The 24,794-nt window shown below is 43.0% G+C and overlaps 1 protein-coding gene across 9 annotated transcripts in view; it reads left to right on the top strand.

Annotated features, from left to right (window-relative positions):
• Positions 1 to 24,794, top strand: part of KCNMA1 (potassium calcium-activated channel subfamily M alpha 1) — a 1,464,982-nt gene that overhangs the window by 927,058 nt on the left and 513,130 nt on the right. For all 9 annotated transcript variants that reach the window (XM_086922098.1, XM_086922095.1, XM_086922094.1 and 6 more), the window contains exons 10-11: positions 19,205 to 19,315; positions 22,049 to 22,154. In XM_086922098.1, the coding sequence (XP_086778224.1) occupies positions 19,205 to 19,315; positions 22,049 to 22,154 (217 nt within the window). The remainder of the gene's footprint in view (positions 1 to 19,204; positions 19,316 to 22,048; positions 22,155 to 24,794) is intronic.

The raw sequence follows: 24,794 nt of genomic DNA, 5'->3' as shown, positions 1-24,794 counted from the left end.
CCAGTGAAATTCAGCAGTTATTTTTTCATAAACATATCTGACACCTAAAGTTACATACTAAGCTACATTAGTTAAATTACTATTCTTTCTCTACTAGAAATTAGTCATACTATTTCTAACATATCTCATCAAAGTGGCTGTGTGACAGTCTGTATCAGTGTGTGAGTCATTGTCTGAGTGTGGGTGTGTGAGTGGTTGTATTGATTTGTTACCTGGAATGTAAGTAGCTGTATGAGTGAGTGATTGACTGTGTGAGTAGCTGAATTGGAAAGTGAGTGAGTGTGTGAGTGGATGTATGGACGAGTTATTGACTGTGTTAGTGGCTGCATAGTTGTGTGGGTGGATATTTGAGTGGTTGGTTGGGTGACTGGGTGGCCATGTGAATGTGGCTGTATGAGAGAGTGAATAGCTGTTTGAATGTGTGTGTATAGGTAAGTGAGTGGGTATGAGTGAGTGGGTGTGAATTGGTATGTATGTGGTTCTGTGGGTGTGTGAGTAGTTGTGTGGACAAGTGAGTGGCTGTGTCAGTAACTGTATAGGTAAGTGAGTGGGTATGCGAGTAGCTGTATGGGTAAATTAATGGGTGTGTGAGTAGCTGTATTGGTGAGTGGCAGTGTGAAAACCTGTATGGCTGAGTGAGTGGCTGTGTGAATTTCTGCATGGGTGACTGAGTGGGTGTGTGAGTAGCTCTAAGAGTGAGTGAGTGGGTATGTGAGTGGTTGTATGGGTCTGTCAATGAGTATGTGAGTTGTTGTGTGGGTATGCAATTTGGTTTATGTGAGGATGTATGGGTGTGTGGGTGGGCCTGTGGATGATGTCATCAGTGATGTAAAATGTGACGTCATAAGCAGTGCATTGTGGGGGCATACGTTATAGTTGGCTAAGGTAAATATAACATCTGAATTTCACTGGTTTTGTACAGGTGTAACTTAGCCTAACAACAACGTCCCTGTAACCTTTGTTTTTTAGTGAATATATATATATAACTGGTACAAAAGGGGCTGGTAATGGACGGAGCATCTGAATCAATCAAACACTCACACCCAGTCAAAAGATCTGGGTTTAATCCATCACCGTTCTTTAGCCCACTCTGCCACCCCAGTTCAGAATTGGCTATATGCAAATCAGTCTGACCCTGTGCCTCATGGGAACAGTCCAGCCCAAACTGCCAAGCCATGTCTTCCCTGGACCGGAAACAAGCTTCCGAGGACCGGTTTCTGGCATTCCAGCCGTCTTCAGCCCGGCTTGCTTGAATCCAGTGGCACAGTGAGCAAGGGACTCACGTCTGAGCATACCCTGCACACTTATGGTGGCGAAAAGCGGTACAAAAGGGGGTGGTGATGGATTGAGCATCTGAATCAACCAAACACTCACACCCAGTCAAAAGATCTGGGTTTAATCCATCACCGTTCTTTAGCCCACTCTGCCACCCCAGTTCAGACATGGCTATATGCAAATCAGGCTGACCCTGTGCCTCAGTGCCTCATGGGAACAGTCCAGCCCGAACTGCCAAACCATGTCTTCCCTGGACCGGAAACAAGCTTCTGAGGACCGGTTTCTGGCATTCCAGCGGTCTTCAGCCCCGCTTGCTTGAATCCAGTGTCAAAGTGAGCAAGGGACTCACGTCTGAACATACCCTGCCACACTTATGGCGGCCAAAAGCGGTACAAAAGGGGGTGGTGAAGGACGGAGCATCTGAATCAATCAAACACTCACACCCAGTCAAAAGATCTGGGTTTAATCCATCACCGTTCTTTAGCCCACTCTGCCACCCCAGTTCAGACATGGCTATATGCAAATCAGTCTGACCCTGTGCCTCATGGGAACAGTCCAGCCCGAACTGCCAAGCCATGTCTTCCCTGGACCAGAAACAAGCTTCCGAAGACCGGTTTCTGGCATTCCAGCCATCTTCAGCCCAGCTTGCTCGAATCCAGTGGCAAAGTGAGCAAGGGACTCACGTCTGAGCATACCCTGCCACACTTATGGCGGCCAAAAGCGGAACAAAAGGGGGTGGTGATGGACGGAGCATCTGAATCAATCAAGCACTCGCACTCAGTCAAAAGATCTGGGTTTAATCCATCACCGTTCTTTAGCCCACTCTGCCACCCCAGTTCAGACATGGCTATATGCAAATCAGTCTGACCCTGTGCCTCATGGGAACAGTCCAGCCCGAACTGCCAAGCCATGTCTTCCCTGGACCGGAAACTAGCTTCCAAAGACCGGTTTCTGGCATTCCAGCCGTCTTCAGCCCGGCTTGCTTGAATCCAGTGGCAAAGTGAGCAAGGGACTCACTTCTGAGCATACCCTGCCACACTTATGGCGGCCAAAAGTGGTACAAAAGGGGGTGGTGATGGATGGAGCATCTGAATCAATCAAACACTCACACCCAGTCAAAAGATCTGGGTTTAATCCATCACCGTTCTTTAGCCCACTCTGCCACCCCAGTTCAGACATGGCTATATGCAAATCAGTCCGACCCCGTGCCTCATGGGAACAGTCCAGCCCGAACTGCCAAGCCATGTCTTCCCTGGACCGGAAACAAGCTTCCGAGGACCAGTTTCTGGCATTCCAGCCGTCTTCAGCCCGGCTTGCTTGAATCCAGTGGCAAAGTGAGCAAGGGACTCACGTCTGAGCATACCCTGCCACACCCTGGAGACGGCTATCAATAATGATAATACCGGCATAGCCACAAGCCCTGGGGCTCCCCCATGGACTCCAAAAATAATAATGGTCTGGGCTGCTCCAGAATGACACCGGGGCACCCCTTAAATAAAAATAAAATGACTGCTTCTATGTGGCCCCATAGGGCCGCAAGCAGGGAGCCTGCAGGGTAGAGGGGGCTCTGGGGCTCCCCCTGCAACCCCTATACAAAAAAAACACTGGGTGCCCGGGTGGGATCGTGACACCCAGAAACAAATATTAAAAAGCCAAAAAGTGAATGATAAAAGAGCAACCACAGCCACTGATTAATTATGTCCTGCTTCTTCATGGAGTTCCCCATACGCCCTGGAAGGGCTATTTCCTTATATTTTGCTTGTGCAGCACCCATACAAACTGGGAACAGCTTTCCCTCATGTCTAGGCATAGTATTTTGTACAGGAATGGTACCCTTTCTGTACAAAACCTATGCTAGACTCACACACACACCCTAGCGCTATGGCACTAAGGTGGTGTGTGGCGCACAGCAGCTGTAATCAGCGCAAGGGAAAGGGGAGGTGAGAGCCATATCTCTGAAAATATGGCACTCTCCTGCTCCTTTCCTGTCACGCAACGCAGTGCAGCCTCGCAGGAGGCTGCGCTACGTTGCATGGAGGTTTGGTAAATCTCCCCCCAAAAGGCTAAATTCTCTCAAGGACAAAGTGCTTTTATGTATGTCCTTTAGGGATGAAATGAAAGAGGTCACTAATGTAATAATCTGTTGTGTATCCAGATGCTCCACCTTAGGAGTCTGTACTTATGAGGCTTGTAGACCTGCCGTTTAAGGATTCATCTGTATTGGCTACATCTAATCCACATGAGAACCTACCTTTATATCTCCTACTTTAAGGTCAATGACCAGATGAAATTGCTGCTAAATATGATTCATTAATTTGCCATTACATTGCACTCAAATGACAAAATGGTCAAATAGTTAAATATGTATTATTAATGTTTTTAATTATAATTTAATTTAATAGAATTATACATCATCAATAATGTAATAAAATATACTTAACAGTAACATAAACACTTAATTGGTTAGGCAGGGTTAGGGTGGTTGTATCATTGATTTACATATTTAACATATTGTAAATTAATTAAATAAGTTAACTTGAATTTTAAACAGAAAAGGTAAATTATCAATTACTTTAGGCCTGGGGTATAGTTATCATTAGAACAGTGGGAACTATCCATGTTTAAAAACAATTTAAAGTAAATTTATCTTGTTTACACAATTGCATTAAATCAACTTTGGCTAGTGTTAGTATTAGCATTGCAATTAGGATGAGTCTAACGATTTGATAAAAAAGCAACTCAAAATGAATGAAAATAATTATATATTTAGTGCTAGTTGGAATAAACACTGCCAGTTGGCCTATGATTAGAGTTGTAATGGAATGCTTCTATAAAGTAATTAAAATAATGATATGTGTTTATTGGTAAGGCATAGTATTGGGTTTGAATTGGGGCAAGAACATGGACTCAAATTTAATTTAAATAAAGTAAGTAATATAACATTCTACAAAATTAGGTGGGTGTTTAAAATCGTAGATGCAGGGTAAATGTTAGGAACAGGGTTATGGTAAGGCAACATTAATTGATTGAATGTAATCTTAACTCAATAATACAATAACTGAATATTTATTATAGGTAAGGGTTAGGGTTAGCCATTATCGACAAGGTAAGGATCAGTACAACGTAATTTGAAGGTTAAAAATAATCTGATGAAATAATGGAAGATGAGGTAATAGCACTTCATTGATGGTAGAATAGTTAATGGCAGGAGAGGTACTCGCACAGAAAATTTGTTTGGTTTCTCCATCTGTTGAAATCTGATATATTTCATCCATGCATTCTTGCTTTATCACTCCTGAAATAAAAGCCTGACAAGTTTAACACGGTTTCATGCTTTCTGTGCTATATAAAAAGAACTAACAATAGCGGTCTTTAAGTGGATTGTCTTTTGATACAGTTTGCTAATGTGATTCATACAGTCCTGTCAGAGAATGTTAGTCAATATTTTGTTGCACACAAGGGAAGTCTAAAAGCTAACATATATGCAGGCGTACACATGCCTCTACAAAAGGTAAATTTAAAAGATTAGTCATTTTCCAGGTTTTTTTTAGGTTACTAGTGAATGAAGTCCAGAAAATACCTCCTAGGGAAGAGGACAAAGCTGCTACATAGGCGTCTGTGCACACCAGTCATCAAACCTGTATGTGGACTCTGGAATGATGGCTGGTTCTTTAGACAACTCCTATGAAACTTCTAATTTAAGGTTCTTTTAGTTTATATTTCTCTTTCATCTGTTGTTAGATGCCACTTGGATGTTCTCCTAGAGGTACTCTTATGTTTGTGACTTAAGGAGATTTATACCTGCACTTATACAGGAACGGTAGAAAGTTGAAACAATTATTTTCTGAGGTCCTGACAGCAAAAGAAGTAGCACTCTCCCCCTGCCGCCCCACCCTCACCCCACCTCTAAAGGCAAACCTCTGCAGAGTCAGCGTTTATTTTGTGGACTGCAACATTTGGAAAATAGCTGTTGGAGGTGTGACGCTGCAAGACCCTGGTCAGGTTTTTGAGAAGGCCAAAGGATTCATGGGATAAATCCCTGACATCACTAGTTTTAAGATAAACATTTGAGTTTTCTCTTGTGTAATGGAGGAAGATTCAAAAGGTGGTACTCTTTGTACTGTTTGGACCTTGGAAGCTCTTTGCTACAGATTCCTAAGGTAAGTGCCTTCTTTTTCCAGTATTTTGATATTTTCTTGAAATTTAACTGAACAATGTCTTTGTTTCAACTTATTTGAATTGTTAGTATAAATGGAAATTAACAGAGGGAAATAGAAATTATTCCTGACTGTTTATGTGAAGCTATATGCAGTATATTTATTTTATATATATTATCATCCAGGCCCATTTTCAAAGCAGAAGAAATGTTCCAGAAAGATTTTATCATTGCTTCTTTTTTCTTAAAGTGGTTAGACAATTTTAAATGCAGAGACCTCTCTGTCTGTGACTGCAAAAGTGTTCTTGTATTAGTGTAAACGACTTCAAAATGTTGAAGTTCTGAAAAAAATGTTTGGGATGTAATTGAATAACTGCATCCTTTATAGAGTTGTATATTTTTAAAGTTATGATGTACCAGCTATGTTAATGTGTAAACTCTATAATCGGGCAATGTGAGAGACACTTGTCCATTATGAAACTCATCGGTTTGATATGTACAGATAATTAAAAAGATATGCAGTGCAGACCCGCTTCACAACATTTTATCTATAAGTAGTTGTGCCTTACTCCTGCCTCAGATATGAATTAAACATATATATATAAAAGCCTGATTGTCGAAGTATTTTTGTGAACATTTGTGTCTTACTCATGGCTTATGTATGACTTGTTCATGCACTCCAATGATTTAACGCAAATCACCAAACTTATTTTCCTTGAATACGCTTATCATTCTCTTGAAAATTCAAGAGTGAAACATACCAGTCCTGTTGTCAGAACCATCCACTGACAGCAAGTGGGTTGTGAACCAAGTCTGGGTAATTAGGTGTAATGGACAGCCACAAAAGGCATAAGATACAACTATTCATAGAAAAAGCTTTGTGAATCTGGACATACCATGTCACTGGTGTGCGTGCTCTCCAGTCAGTCCTTACCTGGACACAAATGGCACCCATCAACAGTACAAATATTAGTTATAGCCTCTATGCTTTGTCACGTCCTTTTAGCTGCAGTAAAAGAGCAAATGAAAATAGATTAGAATAATGTATACAAGCTATGATAGGCAATGGAATGAAAAAGAAGAGCTGGTGAGGAAGGGGGTGATGGGTAAAGTTTGAAGCATCCCATAGAACAGGTTGGGGAGCCATGAGAGAGTTATTGTGTGTGTGAGTATTCCTGAAGACAGGAAGAAAGGAGAGAATTCTCAGATGCTGTAGCAAAGGTTTTGTTGGATGGGAGCAGTGGATAATGGATATGATGTACTTGTATGTAGGATCTTTGTTAGTACAAAGCATGCTAATTGCATCCTACATAAATGAGTACCAGTGCTGAACCAAATTCCAGGGCACTATGCAAAACACAAGTCTTCAGACAAGAAGGGCATAGGACAGTAAAGTTCTGAAGGCTTTACTCATGGACCTTAAAAAAGCATACATGTATAAATCCTATATATATAACCGAGGCATGTGGCTAATCAGTGTACTTGAAAAATGTGCCCTATCCACTTTATCAGTGATACAAACAATTCATCATTGACAGGTTATCTTGAGTCACCACCTGGGAAAAAACATTTACAGATGTTCAGGGTGGTTTTATGGTGAATAGAACAGGTCTTCTTGTCATCTACAGTTAGGAGGCCATCCTGACTATGCTCAGACCCCATTCTACCAGGCTCAATGAATGTCAAGCAAAATAACAATGTAATAATACCCCTGTCTTTATTTGACGCTTAACCAAGGCCATTTTCTACTATATCACCATGCGTCCTAGCTGCTAGTTCCATGGTCCTTCTTCATTTGCAGATGTTTGCAGTGGTCCATTTTCCAAAAGGTTGTATATCAGATTATTGTGGGCAAAATATTGGTATGCAAAATTATATTTTCCATTCTTAACTCAACATCAACATACCTTGACGATAAGCATATGTTCCAGGTAGAGATATTTGTAGTCAAGTATAGTAAATCTATACTTACCTGTAAATACTTATCTCCATCATGTTTTGGCACTTGATATATAGACTGTGATATTTATGCATACCAATGGTTTGCCCACAATATTCAGGAAGTATGCACTCCTGTTTGTTTTCTGCTGGGTGGGGTACGCATTTGAAAGTCAGTTTTTCTCCTTGCTTTAGCATTATTTCAACACTCATTATGTCCTGCCCTGCACGGTTTATTTTGGAGATTTCATTTGAGGCCTAATTCTGACTTTTGTTCTAGGTACTCTCTAGAGCACTGCTGAGATCAGTTCCTACCAAGGTGCTTGTCAGGGCCTCCTTTCAGTTTTATTTGAAGGTGAATGAATTCTTCACCAAAGGCTTGACACATCGTTAAGTGTCGGTCAGTTTGTTGTGGGTCTAGAACAGAGGTGTCTAGCACTATCTTCAATGTATAGCGAGAAAGAAGTAAATATTATTGCTAACGGTGATCAACATTGTGATGGTCACTCTGGGCGCCATACAATCTTCATCTCACCCGCAAATAGAGTATTTATATCTATTCTATTCTGCAGTACTTATAAAGTGCGTAGCTACCTGGAGGCCTCCCAGCACTAGAACAGGTCCTCACAAAGCCAGCTTACCAAACAGACTGAGAAGAGACAAACCAAGTATTCACGGCATTACGAAAGGACAACTCATGGGGCAGCTGGCGTATCTCCGGGGGAAGGGGGATCACTGAAACTGTGAGCCATTCACAAGCATATTAAGAGCATCAGCCATTCAATAACATTTGGTAGTGTTTATGTTCCATAGGAGGAAAGCGTCACCTATTTAGCAAAGAGTCTCAGTTAAGGGTTCCTTCCTTTACTTTAAAGAAACTCCATCTCTCTCACTCCTCGTTGTTCTACTTTACACCTCATTTTCCCTGAGTCGCTGGGGCATATCATACACTTTCAAAGACCTGCAGGACAATGGGCTTGAGGAAGAAGAGTCTACTCCCAGGCGACAACCACCTGTCAAAAGAGACTATAACATTTGCCTCCTTTGATTGGATGCCCCAACCAGAGGAGATCTCTTTCCACCATGGGGTGGGGAACAAGGGAACCCTATAAAGCTGGGGGTTTTATTTCCTTCATCCTTTGGAAATAGAAGTGGAACCCTGAGGGTGTAGTTCAGTGAGAGTTGGATAAGAACAGGGTAGAACAACGGAGCATGCGCTGTGGTTGCCAGTAGTACAAAGGTCTCTGAGATAGCTTTTGCGGAAAAGCCCCTCCCTTTCGGAAACAGGGACTTGGTCATACTACAGTACATGTTTGGAAGGCAACTATGAGAACTTTGGTTTGTTTTCCATTGCAATTCACAGGGATAGTTCAATTTCTAAAAGCTGCTAAGGTGACACTTTCTGGAAGAGCGCTGACTTGCACACAAGAAAAGAAGACTTTAATCTGTCTTATAGAAAAACCATGCTATGCCTGATAGTGAACCATGGAAAGAATGTTTCCTCCAGTTCTGTCATGAATCTCTGGAGCTTTAAATTTGCTCTAGGAATCAAGAAAGGTAGCCAGTCCAGCCAGAAAGCCTGCTTCGCCCTGTGAAAAGTGTCACCAGGAGAATTAGGGTGTAGAGGGTCCCAGGGACAGAAGAAACTGTGACTCTGTGGACGAAAAACAAATAGAGCAGCTGCAAGCAAAGATTTCGACTATTTGCTATCCAACACCCTGGTGCCTGGGAGTACGGAAGGACATTAGAACGGAAGTTGTTGCTGCAGAAAAATCAGTGCTTTTTTTGAGCAGGTGCTTTCAGGTGCTCAGCACCTGCACTTCTTTCACAGGGCCGGGGCTACAATTTCTAACCCTGCAGGTGGTGGTCTCAATATTAATTGTTCAAATTTAAAATAAAAAAGAATAACATACATTGCAGGGTGACTCTCTGGTAAATGTTCATAGACAGGCCAGCATACGCCTGTCCAGGCAGGCGTGATTGTGTATCACCACGTTAGTGATGATGTCATCACACCAATCACAAATCCAAGAAGTCATCGAGTAACTATGGCTTGCATTCTATTCCCCTAGTCTGCTGCAATGCCTGAGCCTAAGCCTCCTATTAGATGATCGTAGCTGGGGGCTGGCTTATGACGGAGTTGAAGCAAGGAAGCTGTGAGAGCGCATTTGGAACTCGGGAGTGAGGGTTCATGAGGAAGAATACATTAAAGTAAGTGTGGACTTTCCACTTGCTGCGTAACTAGAGTAGCATATCCTGCAGCCCTGCATTGTTGCTATCCTCAACATGCTTGATGCGGCTCTGGCTCAGCACAACTTGTGTGTGCCTTGGCGTCACCTGTAGAATCTCTGCGCTGCACCCCAGCATGGTAGTTACTGAGTGTGCGTGAGTCCAGCAGGCACCACAGCCATACTTACCAGCATTGGCAGCATTACGGCTGGGGGCAATGCCTGTGCTGTAGCAGGCAGGGTCACAGCAAGCTGAGCAGTGGATGCCGATGCCATCGCCATCCCTGGACTTGCTAATTACAGACAGCACTAGCAGTGACATCACTTGCTGTGTTCGAGCAGCTGTCTGTTCCGCAATACACCCAGTCATACTGCACTGATTAATGTATGCAAAAAAGCATTTTCATTTGGTGTACATTTTGTTTCTGCACTCGGTGTAAGTAAGAAAGTAAAACATGCCATCTTCCACTTCTTTAGGAATGACAACAGGAAACCGCAGAGTTCAAAATAGCAGGGACATGTACAGGCTGACGACAGGGGTTACATGCAGCAGCAGTGTTATAGATGAGAGAGCAGGAGTAAAGAGGACAAGAAACAACAAGAGAGGAGAGAGATAAGACAGAGCTAAGTAAAAGAAAAGGAGAGCAAATCAGATACAAAGAGAAAGCAGCCATGATGTAAAGAAGAGAGCATCAAGAAGAGAGAAGCTAGACTGAAAGTATGTAGGACAGAGGAAAAAAAGCAGACAAATGATAAAATGGAGACACTGCTAATCACTGCTAGAAGAGTTATAGTAAAGAGCTAAGATCGATCGAGGGGAGAGAGAGCAGAGCATGGATAAAAATGAAGAGGAAAAAGGGCAGGGCTAGAATGAATAGAGGGTAAATCAGAAATACAGGGAATAAGGTAACACGCCAGGTGTGACAAAGATGATAGAAAACAATTTGAGAGGTGAGAGGATAGATTCTTAGAGCAAAGACTTAGGGGACAGGCAATAGATCAAGGTTAGAAGATAGAGATTGAGGCAGTGAGAGTGTTGAAAGTGGGGCTCACCGGACCAAGAAGTGAGCTGTAGCCTCCTTGGCAAAATTTTCAGCATCTGCACTTCTTTTTTTACAAATTAAGCACTGAGAAAAATCATAGGAACCACGTTTTCTGATGGAAGGCCTGAGCTACAGTTGCACGTAGTTCTGGCAACCTGGGAGCCTTTACCTGATGTCTGTGAACTAGTCCTTAATACTTGGCAATTTTCCACCAATGTACTACTAGCTAACAAGAATATTTGCCACTGTAGGTAAAGAAAGGTGTTTTCAATTACTGTAACATTTCACTCCTCACCAAACTCTCAGGAGTTATTGCTTTCTTTCTGTACCAATAGTTAACGAATTGCTGCCCTCCAAGGTTAATTTTGGAGAACCAAAATCAGCACTTTTCTTTTATTTATTTAGCTTTCTAAAGGTGACTTTTGTTTCATGAAGTATTTCAAATAATAGTTGCTATAACATGTGATCCTGTCATTAGTCCCTTTCATTTTTCTGTAATATCGTTTGCTAAATTATTATTTTTATAACTAACTAGCCTTTGACGTATTTTATTGTCTTACGCGTTTCTCATTTGTCATTCATTTTATTGCACTCATTTTCCTTAGAGAACCTGAAAGCTGGAGCCTGCAACCTCTGGTGATCCAGATATTCTACATCAAATCTAGTTTATCTAATATTAGCCAAATTCCTCAGGGTTTGTGGGAGCTAAGTCAGAGCTCACTTCAAGACTGTGACCTCTTTTCTCCATGATATTAACATTCCTGTTTCCTACACTTGATGAATTCATAAAATAATATTTTAAATTTTAAAATAGGGGGAAGCAACCCTAAAAATTGCAGTACACATTCGCTGGTATAAGATTAGAACAGTAGTCATGGTGTCCCAAAATACCAATATGCCCCATCAGATAAACTGAAGCAGATTCACAGTCACTGGCAGGCTGTCGGTCTTCACTACACGTTCCTGGATTCATGTGAGATATCCTGGGATCTACCAAAACATTGTCACATTTTTCTCTCTACATAAAGTAAAACATACCAATCTTTTTTGTAGTGGTGTCCCTTCCTAGATTCTCAAGTATCCCCACAAAGGATAGATTCGTTTTTTCATCTTTACAAATCTAATCTGACAGTTGATCAGATTGGTGAGGATTTAATTGTTAATTTTAATCACACATTACTCTCACCATGACACATGACTACTGCTACAACTAATAATGCGAAAGATCCCTCCTTCGTTCCTACATTTAGGTGGCATCCTTCTACAATTATTCTGCAGAACTGAAGAATTCCTTGTAGTTTCCCACATCTGCATTTGGTTGGGTCCCCCTTTTAGTTATGAGGAAGTATTTTAAAACATATTTTTATTTTATGTTTGTAATGCATAGCTTTAATTGTACATTTTTATATTATATTTGTTATATTATATTACTTTTTAAATGTATTTTTAAAGTAAGTGTTTTTTTTATTAATATACTGTATAATGTTAAGAATTCGACATACTTACCCATTTTGGTCGTCTATATTTTTTCAGTCAAGTTGTTTTCGTTACATACAAAGTATGGGAAGACATTTTTTTTTTCCTTGATTTATTTTGGCAGTATTTTTGTATTTCAGTATTTTTTGCCTCTGGTGGTTTGTCATACAATCACTCGAAGTTGTTATCAGCAGAAACGCATAACTTACCCAAAAGGTTTGTGCCAGTGACAGTAGCTTCAGATGACAAGAATACCTCACCAACAGCAGGAGACACTCTGGGGACCCAGAGCATGAGATCCTCCTTCAGAACGGAGTTTTTAAAAAAAAAAAATCTAACCATTCGGCCTTTACATGAACAGGGTCATCATGCAGAGCACAGAGAATTCAAAATAGGCTGCATCTGTACCGCCCCCTGCATGAAAGTGTTAACTTATTCCTACATGGGGCGTGCACCAGGATTCTGTGTGAGGGAGGGTAGCACTCTAGTTGTATCTGCTGACTGAGGTTCATAAAAGTGTCATCTGCTCACAAAACTTCCCCGAGACACAAACCATAGTGCAGGCCCTCTTTGGGGGAGTGGGGATGCGGTCCCCCATTCTAATATGCAGAGACATGTATTTACAGCAAAGAAAAACATACTTACATTGGCACTCTTTCACCAGTATTCAGTAAAAAGTTGTGGAAGAACCATTGGTTGAAACATTTTAAATGGAGATTTTAGAAGAATGTTATCCAATCAGAAGTCAGGAAAGTCTGAGTTGGCCTTACTTGACCTTACCGTTAGGCATCCTTTCAGTACTCAGGCTTTCGTTCAAGCGACTTGCTCTCCTGTTTAGGAGTCAGGCTATTCTACATCTCTCACCCCACCCACACAAGCTGTCAATCAAAGCTAGCACTGTCAATAGGCCTTCCACTGGTTTCAAAGCTAATTAACAAACTCCTAAGCAACCCCAAAGAAGACTCCGGTCTCATATTTATTTCATGAGTTAGTGCCGGCTCGGGAACGCTGCAGCAAAAAGCCATTAGCACCCACGGCCCGTCTTTGAAGTTGAATTTGCCGACTGTAGAACAAGATTGATGAACTGTTATGTTGGGCCGAGATGTGAGTTTATGTTTGGAATTCAGTGCTGGGCAAATAAGCTGTCAGGCCTCATCTCATCCTCACGTGGGATCTATGCATGTGTTTTTAATTAGTAGCATGTGTGCTCCAGTTCAGCAGCTGAGCAGAAACGTGGTGGGCCAGGAGTCTGCAGCCCTTTCTGTAATAAGAGCTACTTATGTTCAATGAAAATCCTCCCGACCTGCTAACATTATTAGAGATGTAACAGTAACCACATCAGACAGAATTACATTGGTGGCCACCCTATGCAAGAATGCCAGCCGTGATCCCCTCGGTGCATGAGGCACGGTGGCCAGCAGGAGGGTAACAAATGCTTTGTCAATGTGGAATGCCCCTACATGGGTATTAACCGCATGCGCGCTAGCGGGTTTTCCCGCTGCGCGCTGAAGATTCAAAAATCGCGCGTTACGTGACAAAGCCAGCTCGTCATGCGCGGAGTGCAGGTAACGCCCATGACGAGCTGGCTTTGTCACCAGCATCGAAGGGGTTAAGTAACTGCCCTAGCTGCAGAGCTCCTAGCACCAGGTTAATAATATTAGTAAATAGTCTCCTCAATACTGTTTGCTTTTTATCACGCAAATAGCTTCAAATATATATTGAAAATTATGTGATTTTTCTCCAAACATTCACTTATGAGGTCTGAAATGACGCATATTTTCGTCTCAAATGCATGCTTTTCTATTTTTGTATATTTACAATAATTCAACCAAGCAAAGGCTTCTAATTTAGTTCACTGGGCTGCACCCAGACGAGCTACACACAGGTATCTGGAGCACTACAAGTAATTTACGAGTTTCTCATTGGAGATGCCTGAATGTGAAAAGCTGCAGTACTATTTCCAATATGTGCAAAACAAGCTTTTATAGAGAAGTCATTATATTGAATTCTTTAAAGGCTTGCTGGGAGACATGTCATGTACTCTTGGCGTATGTCATGATTAATGCCCACTGAAGACCCTTCTCAGAACCAGGGCCACTGGAGTTATTCAACAAGGAGAGCCAAATAATGCAGCAGGTTTGATTAAAAGAAAAGGCCAATTATATGGCCTAACGCTGCACATTTTGGGATAGATTTATATTTATTATTTTGTCATTTGTACATATGTTAACTGTCTGGGCAAAGTTTTGCGTCAATTTTACCAGTATAACCCCCAAATGCTGCAATAAGCAGATAAAAGGTGGCCAGTGAGCTTTCTGAAGGGCGTTCCACCGAGCAGCAACCTTCCACCGCATTTTTAGTAACTTTTGATCCGTTTGATATTGGAACAATTTTTGTTGTTAAAATCTGCAAATTATGCAGCAGATGATGGATTATGTATGTATAGCTCAATGGATGGGTCGCGTAATTCATGTAAGATTTACATCTGGCAGATTGTTGTAAGCAGCTGGCTCCTCCTCCTAATCGATCACTGGGCATATTTCCAGTTTAGTGCGAACCCTTCATCCTTGGAGCCGAAGACATCTTGCGTCACTGAAGCGCCTCAGCTTTCTCATATTGGAGAGCTGTCACTGTGACCACCCTCAAACAGCAGGCGCGTCACCGCGACACAAACGCATTATTCACTGCTGAAACCAGCCCAGAAGTGTCTCATTTAATTCAATGCAGGGTATCAAAATGATTCCTAACCCAGGCACAACTAGGCCACAGCATCACATTGTGGTGACAGTTCAACTGCAGTAAGTCATGGCATGAGCAGGCACATAGGCTGAATACCATGGTTGCAGTGGAAAGGTTTGTAGAGCCTGCAATGCACAGGGATGTAATGGCGAAGACGAGTGAGAGAGTGAGAGAGAAGCAGACAAACCGTGTTAGACAAATCTGTAAAATAGATAAACTGACAGGCAATGCAGGCAGGCAGGTACGTAGATAGATAGATAGATAGATAGATAGATAGATAGATAGATAGATAGATAGATAGGTAGGTAGGTAGGTAGGTAGGTAGGTAGATAGATAGATAGATAGATAGATAGATAGATAGATAGATAGATAGATAGATAGATAGATAGATAGATAGATAGATAGATAGATAGATAGATTGATAGATACATAGGTAGAGAGATAGAGAGAGATAGATAGATAGATAGATTGATAGAGACATAGGTAGAGAGATAGATAGATAGATAGATAGATAGATAGATAGATAGATAGATAGATAGATAGATAGATAGATAGATAGATACATAGGTAGGTAGATAGAGAGAGAGATAGATAGGAATCACACAGAATTAAAGATGAAGACAAAGAAACAGATAGAGTGGGAGAAAGAGGACGAGAGAGGGAGGAAGAGAACTGTTCTTGATTGACGAAACTGCCCCGTCAGGCACAGCCACTAGACTGGAAAGGCTTTGGATGGTGACTGCTGAGTGTTGTGAGGCTGTTCTGTGACTGTGATGTGGTGTTACAAAGAGGCTGTCAGCCTAGAGTTGGAACCCTTCAAAAGGCAATATAGTAAGGCTCCGTGAGTGCAACCAAACATGTGCATTCAATAGAATTATTACCAGTTTTCCCAGATACTGCAATATCAGTGCACGCCACATTTCATTAGGTTCTGTGGAAAAGTCAACACAGCGCGGTGCCCAGATGCAGTTGTGTGGCATTTCCCTTTCCTGGACTCAGATTAGTTCTGACAGCACAGCCCTACCCCCTCTTTTGAATAGTTTCAACAAGAATATGTGATCCTGGCAGAGACTTGCCTCCTGAACCCTCCTTCTCATCTGGACATGCCAAGAGATGCAAGCCCAGCTTTACAAACGTTTCACACAAAGCAACGGAGCGAGAGGGAGAGGAAGACAGCTCCAAAGGTATAAGAAATGACACTCTCCTCCCCTCTCCCTAGCGCCACGCACACACATTTACGCCATAGTGCAAGGGCGTACGCGAGTCTAGCATAGCTTGTCTGCTGTACGGGTACTTCAAGTACAGAATTGTATCCTTAGACTAACTTTAAAACGTTTCGTACATTGGATGTGTGCTGTCCACATGCAAAGTGGGAAGAGGTAGGAGACAAAAAAAGTGTTTCTCTTTTTTAACACCTGCTTCAAAGAGGCATTATTTTTTGGCACAAAACCTTGTCTACTAGTTTTAGTATAGTTTTGTGTCACAATGCATGGGTGGTTGCATGGGAACACCCATGGAACACCCCTTCATGCTATGTAGTGCCAAAAAGCGCTGCTTTATGTTACTTTTTTTGCACAGGAAAGTAAATAAAAAGAAAATTGTGCTGGTTTGCATCACTTTGTGACCCGCATGACAGTGCAAAATATATGTAAATCTGCGCCGCTTTGTGTGCGTGTCTGTGTGCGTGTGTGTGTGTGTCTGTGTATGTGCGTATGGGTACATGCATGTGTGCCCCAAGAGCTCTCCTGTGGATTTTGCCTGTTTACCTTCTTTTTCACCTTTCTGTAGTTTCTAATTCTCTCGTTTTTTGAGTTTCCTCACACTGGAAGGGTGACTTGAAAGAATGACAATGTCTGATGAAAGACTGGCACAGTCTGAGAGCTGAAAGTTCTCTGATGACAAGCAGTTCAGTAAATATCTGTCTGGAGTCAGTGTTGTACAATTCTTCCAATTACTAGTGAACGCCATTTTAAAGTCACTATGGCTTGTTATCAAAGATGCCTTCTAAGTTGACGTGGGCCTTCATGGATCCTTATACCGATGGCGATCTGCTCAGATGTCTGAAATAAAGTCAATGTGCATTCATATTTAGGGCTGGTGATTTTTGGGATAGGTTTAGGAATGATGAGTCAGAGTCAAATATTTTGAGGTACTTGGAATATGGCAGATGGGGGACACAACTGCAAAAAACCCTCAGCTCGAAATAAAACTGGAGCTTCCTGATAGTCAGTGCAAGGCTGAGTAATCGCTTGAAGCAATTGATGCACTTCAACTTTTAACTAGCTGTTCTATGGAACACCATCGCCTATCTTATGTAAGCTCTGCATAAGGGGGTTCCTGGTGCCTAAACGCTGAAACAAAGGCACGTGAAAGTGACTTAAGAACTGCTATTGGTCAGCTAATGACCGTCAACTGAGGGATAAAAGTAGAGTTATGCAGAAAACAACTAGCAATACAAAGCATACGCTTATAGTGAGATGCTCAATATGGTATAAGAGCCTGACCAACCATTAGAGTAAAATGCATATATGAAAAAGTGAAACAGATATCGGCGGAGAAGTTTGCGGCAATGAGATTTGAAACTCAGACATTAACACATTTTTGTCCTCTGATTGGCAACACGAATGAGTGTTCGTAATAAAAAAAAAACACAAGAAATGGCGCAGGAATCGACGGAGCTTTTCTAGTCCATTGATGAAGGAACAGCCCAGCCACCCTTGCCTGCATGTTCCACTGGGTAACCCCAGTCGTAAAGCTGTGCTACATCTTGTTCTAGTGGCCATGTCAGCTGAACAGTTTGAAGATAGAGTAAGATATTTGTGGCCTAAAGACAGGTTTCATTTTTCAGTTCACTCCCCTGCTTACGGTGCCTTGGCGAGACTGTCTCTGTTCTTACTTCTTTTTGAGTTCAAAATAAGTTTATTAATAGTAATTCAAGGTAGGAATACAAAATATAAGTAAAGAGTTATGAGGAAAAACAATAAGGAGAAGGGAAATCACAAGAATGATAATCAAAATACATTGCAGAGTGAAATGAGCAATACGAAACATAATAAACTAATCATGGGTAACAGGAAGTAAAGGGAAAGGGTACAGTAGTTATACAATAAAAGCAAATGCAATTATAATTATGCAGTTAAACGTCTTAGCAGAACATGAGGAATGAGAAAGGGCATCAAGGGGGTTTGGAAACCTCCTGCTGAGAAGGTCGTGGACGAAAGGAGCGACTCTGTTCTTACTTCTTCTAATGCCTTTTTTATGTAAGTCAATGGGAAAAACCCTGTTTCTGATTTATATTTGATTATTTCGCTACATATTTATTGATGGACAATAAAACTGGTGCCCAATGTCTTAAACAGTGCCTAAAGCATGAGTAAACCCATTGTACACACACACACCTTAATGAGTGGACATGTATCTACTTCTCTTGTCCCAAATGATGTCTATCTAGTTCCAGCTATCCCTTAGATATATTTAAGGGATTACTATTGTTAAATTGACGCCCTGCCAGTTGATAACAGTTTGCTAATTATATTTCACAAAGTCATATATTCTGTCTTGGTCCATCAGCCGGTCCACGGGTGCCAGATGTTTCTCTTCGTGGACCGGTAGGTGAGCGGTGTGTGATCTTGGTAGCTTTAGAACTTTGTTTATGGATTCGTTCCATACTATTTTACTTTCCTGTAGTTGTATACTATTTCTTTTGTTCAATGGCATGATGCTCTAGAACACATTGTGTTTTTTTAAATTATGACTTCTTCATTACACTGATGCAGCATTCAACTGAGTCGGGGAGTACCAGACTGCACTACATGCAGCTTTAACCTTAGTGACCACGCCTCAGCCCAATCATCCACGCCCATTAAAATTGACCTAGGTCTGTTTTTATTTTCATGTTGTTCTTAATTAGGGAAGGCTTACCAAAAGATCCATAGTGCCCTGGGATAGGGTTACAGATCAAGCACTGGTCTCTATTCATGCAGGTTGTCAATAGTTAGTTGGGCTCTGGGCCAACTCTGGTTTAGTGCATCAGTGGTTTTGACTAGGGTAAGATAGACAGCGAATGAGAGAAGGGTTTGATGAGGCCAGATGAGTGGATCACATTGAACAAGTAAGTAAGGGTTTTTAAACACTGGTCCTTTGCATCCACCAAATGCTTGACCAGCCACTACTGGTAGAGATGTCTGCAGCATTGATATTTCTATGTGAAACCACTACTAAAGGGCTGACTTATTTCCCTCTGACAACTGTTAGGGAGAATTTAACACTTTCTTTTGCAGGAGCATCTTCATTTGTGGTTCCCTTTCCATCTGCCAGTAACATGTGCCCTTGTAATTTTTCCGTCACAGGCATATAGTTGTCTGTGGTCACATCACCCTCGAGAGCGTGTCGAACTTCTTGAAGGACTTCCTGCACAAGGACAGGGATGACGTCAATGTGGAAATCGTCTTTCTTCATAAGTAAGTGTCCCTGGCATTAACAAATATTGAATAGAACGAGCACTCAGGATCTGCCACGGCCCGTGGAGGGTGTTTCGGTGGGGCGGAGAGGCGTTACGGGGGAGGGCAATGTAGGGTGCGCTACGAAATTTGTTTTATTAATTAAATTGTTTACTTACCTTCAATTATCCATACTCCAGTTTTTAGCACCCCCGCCCCATCTCTCCGCCCCACCGAAACTCCCTCCACGGACCGTCTCTGCTCAGGAAAGAATGAAAGACCATCTGATAGGTGATGTGATCTGAACAGATCGTCAGCCATCTTAGGTCAGGTTACTTGAGCCTGACGAACTTTAGTTTAGATTAGGTTGAATGTTAATTTCTTTTTAAAGTTAGAATGTACATCACACTGTATAAAAGCAATTATTTAAGTATGAACACACCATGATAACTGATGTATTACACCAATTGTGCAAATACAAATTATATTTGTGTATTCAGCCTTACAGCATTCAACTTATTTAGTGTAAAATGTTATTATTCTGTTAATTGTCATTATGGACAAATGTGTCCTTTGTCTAACTTGTGAAATACCCTCGCTTCTTGTTATGCGTACTTGAGTATTCACTAATGTAGGAAGATAACATATGTCAGGTCAGTTCGGGCCTGTTGCACTTAAGAGCTTTTTGACAATTCTTGTGACTGAGAGTTAACTAAATTGCCAAGTGTCACATCTTTTGGTTTTGGGCTTTGACTTACATGGGGTCAACGGTAAAGTAGTCAAGATTTAGTGGTGTAAGAAAATGTTCCATAGAACACATAGGGGCATATATTTTCAAGAACTGCGATAAAATTATCGCCGCTTTAGCAGCAGGAAACTGCCTCTAAAATGGCGATAATGGGCTTGATAATAGGCCCTTGTGAATTCCCATAGCAGCCCAGGTTAACACCAAAACCTGGGGCGCTATGGGAATTCACAAGGACATATTATCAAGCCCATTATCGCCGTTTTAGCAGCAGTTTTCTGCCGCTAAAGCGGCGATAATTTTATCCCAGTTCTTGATAATATGCCCCTAACAGACTTATCTATGTAGGTTTTGCGTCTCCCTTGCACCACGCAAAGGGGCACAAGGGCGACACAAAAGCTAAGTCAGATTTATCAATCCACGCAAGGCCACCTTGCATGGCTCCTCATGGCTTGATAAATCCAAAGGAATGCAACGCAGCACAAATCGCTGCATTGCGTTACTCTGCACCAGGAAAGTGCTCCATGGGTGGAGCATTGGTGCTACCACGCATCCACCCATGGATTTTGGTGCATTCACAGAGGTACCTACACTGGTAAAACTGCGAATGCGTCATAATGCTACGCCTCCCCAGGTGAGGCGCAATGAGGAGAAATATCTTTATTTCCACTTGTTACTTCATCTTTATGTGTGTGCTGCATTCTTCATTCTGCAGCACACACAAAAAGAGAAAAATGACTCTGGGGATTGTTTTTTTGCAGGAAGTGGTGCCTTCCTGAACAAAAACAATCCAGCTTATAATGTGTGCACCCTTGCACCATAGTGCAAGGCGTCTGCTTTGGCACCAGGCAGCACATTGTTTGCCAGCGCTAGGAAATCACAGGTATGCGCTGTATATTGTTAAGTACGGTGCGTTCCTGTCCTTTTTCTATCACCCAGTGCAGCAAGGTGACTCGCTGTGCTCAGTGATTTCATAATAAATATCCCACGTGTTCAGAAAAAACATATATGACTCAACAAATTTAAATTCTGAGCAGTGGTATTTTGTTTTCTCTAAAGAATAGTAGCTACTATACATTAACCCCTTGCATGCTTGTGACTGAACCGTTCCGTCACAAGCCTCGGGTGAGCTGTGCTTGTGACGGAACGGTTCCGTCACGGCCCGCTCGGCGCGCCGCGTTCCATTGAGCGGGCGCGTTCGTGACGGAACCGTTCCGTCACAAGCACAGCTCACCCGCGAGCCGTGACGGAGCGGTTCCGTCACAAGAACGTGACCGCCGCGCGGCCGCCCTACCCCCTTAGCGCTGCGGCAGAATAGCCGCCGCAGCCAAGGGGTTAAGGGAAAATGATGGAATACGTGCTAGCTTCAGGAAGTCTTAATCAACATCCAGTACTATAGTAGGTATTGAAGGCTTTCAGGCCAGATTTATCAAGGTTTTGGGTCACCCTTGCACCACGCAAGGGGGTGCAAGTGCGAAGCAAAACCTAAGTGAGATTTGTCAGGCCTAACAAGGCCACCTTCTGTGGCCCTGAATGGCTTGATATATCTAGAGTAACACAAGGCAACGCAAATTGCTGCCTTGCATAACTCTGCTCCATGGAGGCATTCCATTGGTTGAATGTGGGTGCTCCCACTCACACACCCATGGATTTTGGCATTTATGGGAGATTTACCATTAGTGGTAGTCCAGGCAATGCGTCAAAATGCTACTCCTAGCCAGGTGAAGCATAACGAGGAGAAATATCTTCATGTCTCCTCGTTTTGTCCTCTTGCTACATATGCTGCATTCTGCAGTACAGATAGAAGAAGAAAATGATTCTTATGATGGGTGAGCCCACACAGAACGCAGAATTGTGTAACGGTACCTTTAAGTGGATTGACAGATTTGGTACACAGCAAAACTGAGTACCCATTGGGGTCTTTGATGGCATTGCCTCTGTTAAAAAGTTATCAAAACTTTAAAAATGCCTGTGTTGCTGAATTGACCTATTAATTTCCTGTATTTCAGCATCTCCCCCAACCTTGAGCTGGAAGCCCTTTTTAAGAGGCATTTTACTCAGGTGGAATTCTATCAAGGATCGGTACTTAACCCTCACGACCTGGCAAGAGTGAAGGTATGTGACCCGTCTTCTGTAGCTCCCTGGTCCAGGCTGGTGTTGAGTAAGAAGTATATTTTATGTACGTGCCTGTGTGTGTGTGTTTGTGTGTGTTTGTGCGTGCGTCTGGCATGTGTGCGTGTGCTTTTAGCATAATTATTTTACAAATAGCAGCATGTTTTTAAAGCCTGAGCTTTTTGGAAATTATGTCATACCAGCCAAAAAACAGATGTTCAAAAAGGGGAGCCTAAATACAATAAGTGATATAAAGCGTAGGTTATAGTCCTAGATCACGGCAGGATTCCGGTGTCTCTCGCTCTCTGTCGCTATCTTTTGCCCTCTCACACTCTTTTTTACCCCTTCATTTGACTGCCTCTCTGTATCACATCCATAAGCCCTCTCAGTAAACTGTGCTAGCCAGGCCAGGTTTGGTACTAGTGGTGTTGGGGGGCAATGCCACTGTGATGTGATGTGATGTGATGTGAAAGGTTCTTGTAGAGCGCGACTAACACCTGAAGGTTTCTTGGGGCTTGTGTGGAGAGAACGGAAAAGAAAGGGGATAGAGGGCTAATTGTAGGCTTCAGTAAACAAAAAAGTTTTAAGGAGAGATCTGAACCTGGTGTAGGGGGAAGGTAACCTTAGAGAGAGGGGGAGGGCATTCCAGAAGGAAGGAGCTAGGAAAGAAAACCTGAGGCCACCGTGTTTCTTCCTCTTGAATCTGGGGACTGTCAGTAAGGCCAGCTGAGACGAACGAAGGCTACGAGAAGGAACATAGGGGTGAAGAAGGGAAGAGATAAATGAGGGGCCTCCGCCTGCAAGGGATTTGAAAATTATGCAGCCTAGTTTAAACTTGCAGCGTGCAGTGACCGGAAGCCAATGTAAACTTTTTAAGAGGGGACGGACATGTTGATGTCTGGGTTGGTGAAAAATGAGGCGGGCGGCCTGGTTTTGGATCAGCTGTAGTCTCTTGGCTTGGTAATCAGGAATGCCTACATAGAGTGCGTTTGCGTAGTCAATTCGTGAAAGGACTAGCGCAACCAGAGCCAGAGTGAGGGCCTCGGTGGTGAGGAGGCGAGAGATTTTACGGATCTTCCTGAGCTGGAAATGACTGACAGACACTACCGCACTGATCTGGGACTTCATTGAGAGGTCACTGCTGATAATGACCCCCAGGCTTTTTGCTGAGTTGACTGGGCGAGGGGGACTGCCCAGTCTTGTCGGCCAGAAGGAAGGTTGCCAAGGGTTAGAGGATCCCCCGACAAGAACCAGCTCGGTCTTGTCGGGGTTGAGCTTGAGATGGTTTGAGCTCATCCAATCACTGATGAAACATAGGGTGGTTTGGAAAGTGGAAATTGACTGATCTGAGGGGTCGATGGTAAAGACCAGTTGGATGTCATCGGCGTAATTAAACGCGGTGACATTCAGGCTACGGAGGGAGCGGATCAGGGGAGCCAGGTATAAATTAAAAAGGAGTGGGGATAGGGAAGATCCCTGGGGGACGCCACAGGTTAGCCCAACCTGGTCGGCTGAAAACTGGGACAGCCTGACCGCTTGTTTGCGGTCAGACAGGAAAGAGTGGACCCAGTTGAGGGCAGTGCCCCGGATGCCGGCCTCTCTGACACGGTCGACAAGGATACCATGGTCGACCCTGTCAAAGGCGGACGACAAATCCAGCAGTACCAGGGCCTGACAGATGTTAGCGTCGGCCCCTCTGCGCAATACCTCCTTAACAGAGAGTATAATAGCCTCTGTGGAATGCGCAGGTCTAAACCCGGCCTGCTGGGAGTCCAGAAAGCCAGATTCCTCAATAAAGGAGCTGAGGGTGTTGGTGACATGTGACTCCAGCACCTTACTGAGGAAGGGAAGGAGAGATATAGGGCGAAATTTGCTCATAATCGAAGGGTCTGCCGAGGGTTTCTTTAGGATAGCCACCACCTCTGCCTGCTTAAAAGAGCAGGGGACCTCACCCATGGCAAGAGAGTTGTTCAGGAGAGCCAGGGGGGGGTTCAGGGCAGACGGTGAAGGCTTCGCGGAGAACAATGGGGGGCAGCAATCGCTCGGTGAGCCAGAGGAGACTTTATGTAACAAAGTAAGAAAGCCTTCCTTCGAAATGGGAGGGATCTGGGATAAGGTATGGGAATCGAGTAGAAGACAAGAAGCGTCCAGTAGAGGGAAGGTGGGCAAGGCTTGAGCAGGGATACTGTTTTTAATCTTGATTATCTTATCAATAAAGAATTGGTTAAGGGAGTCACAAAGTTACTGGGAAGGGAGAGGTGCAATGGTGACTCTATTGGGATTAGATAACTCCTCTACTATGGAGAAGATATCTTTAGATTTGTTGGCCGAATCCAGGATTTTTTTGGAGAAATACACCGTCTTGGCTGAAGATATAGCTGTCTTGTACTCTTTGAGTAAGGTGGAGAATGTCAGTTTTGTATCTGAGCTATAGCCCCGGCGCCAACGCCGTTCAGCCTGTCGGAGCCCAAGTTTCAAGGCTTTTAGGTCCTCAGTGAACCACCTTTGGGCGTCATGGCGGCGCCTGGTTCTGACCGACTTTAGAGGTGCCACAGAGTCGGAGGCAGAGGTGAGCCAGCTGGTCAAGTCCTGGGCTTGTGTGTCAATAGATCCAGAGCTGGAGGGGGCAGATGTGCTAAGGAG

The sequence above is a fragment of the Lissotriton vulgaris genome, chromosome 5 (assembly GCF_964263255.1).
Source record: "Lissotriton vulgaris chromosome 5, aLisVul1.2, whole genome shotgun sequence".
Lineage (NCBI taxonomy): Eukaryota > Metazoa > Chordata > Amphibia > Caudata > Salamandridae > Lissotriton > Lissotriton vulgaris.
Note: the sequence above shows the minus strand (reverse complement) of the source record. Positions and strands in the feature narration are given on the sequence as shown.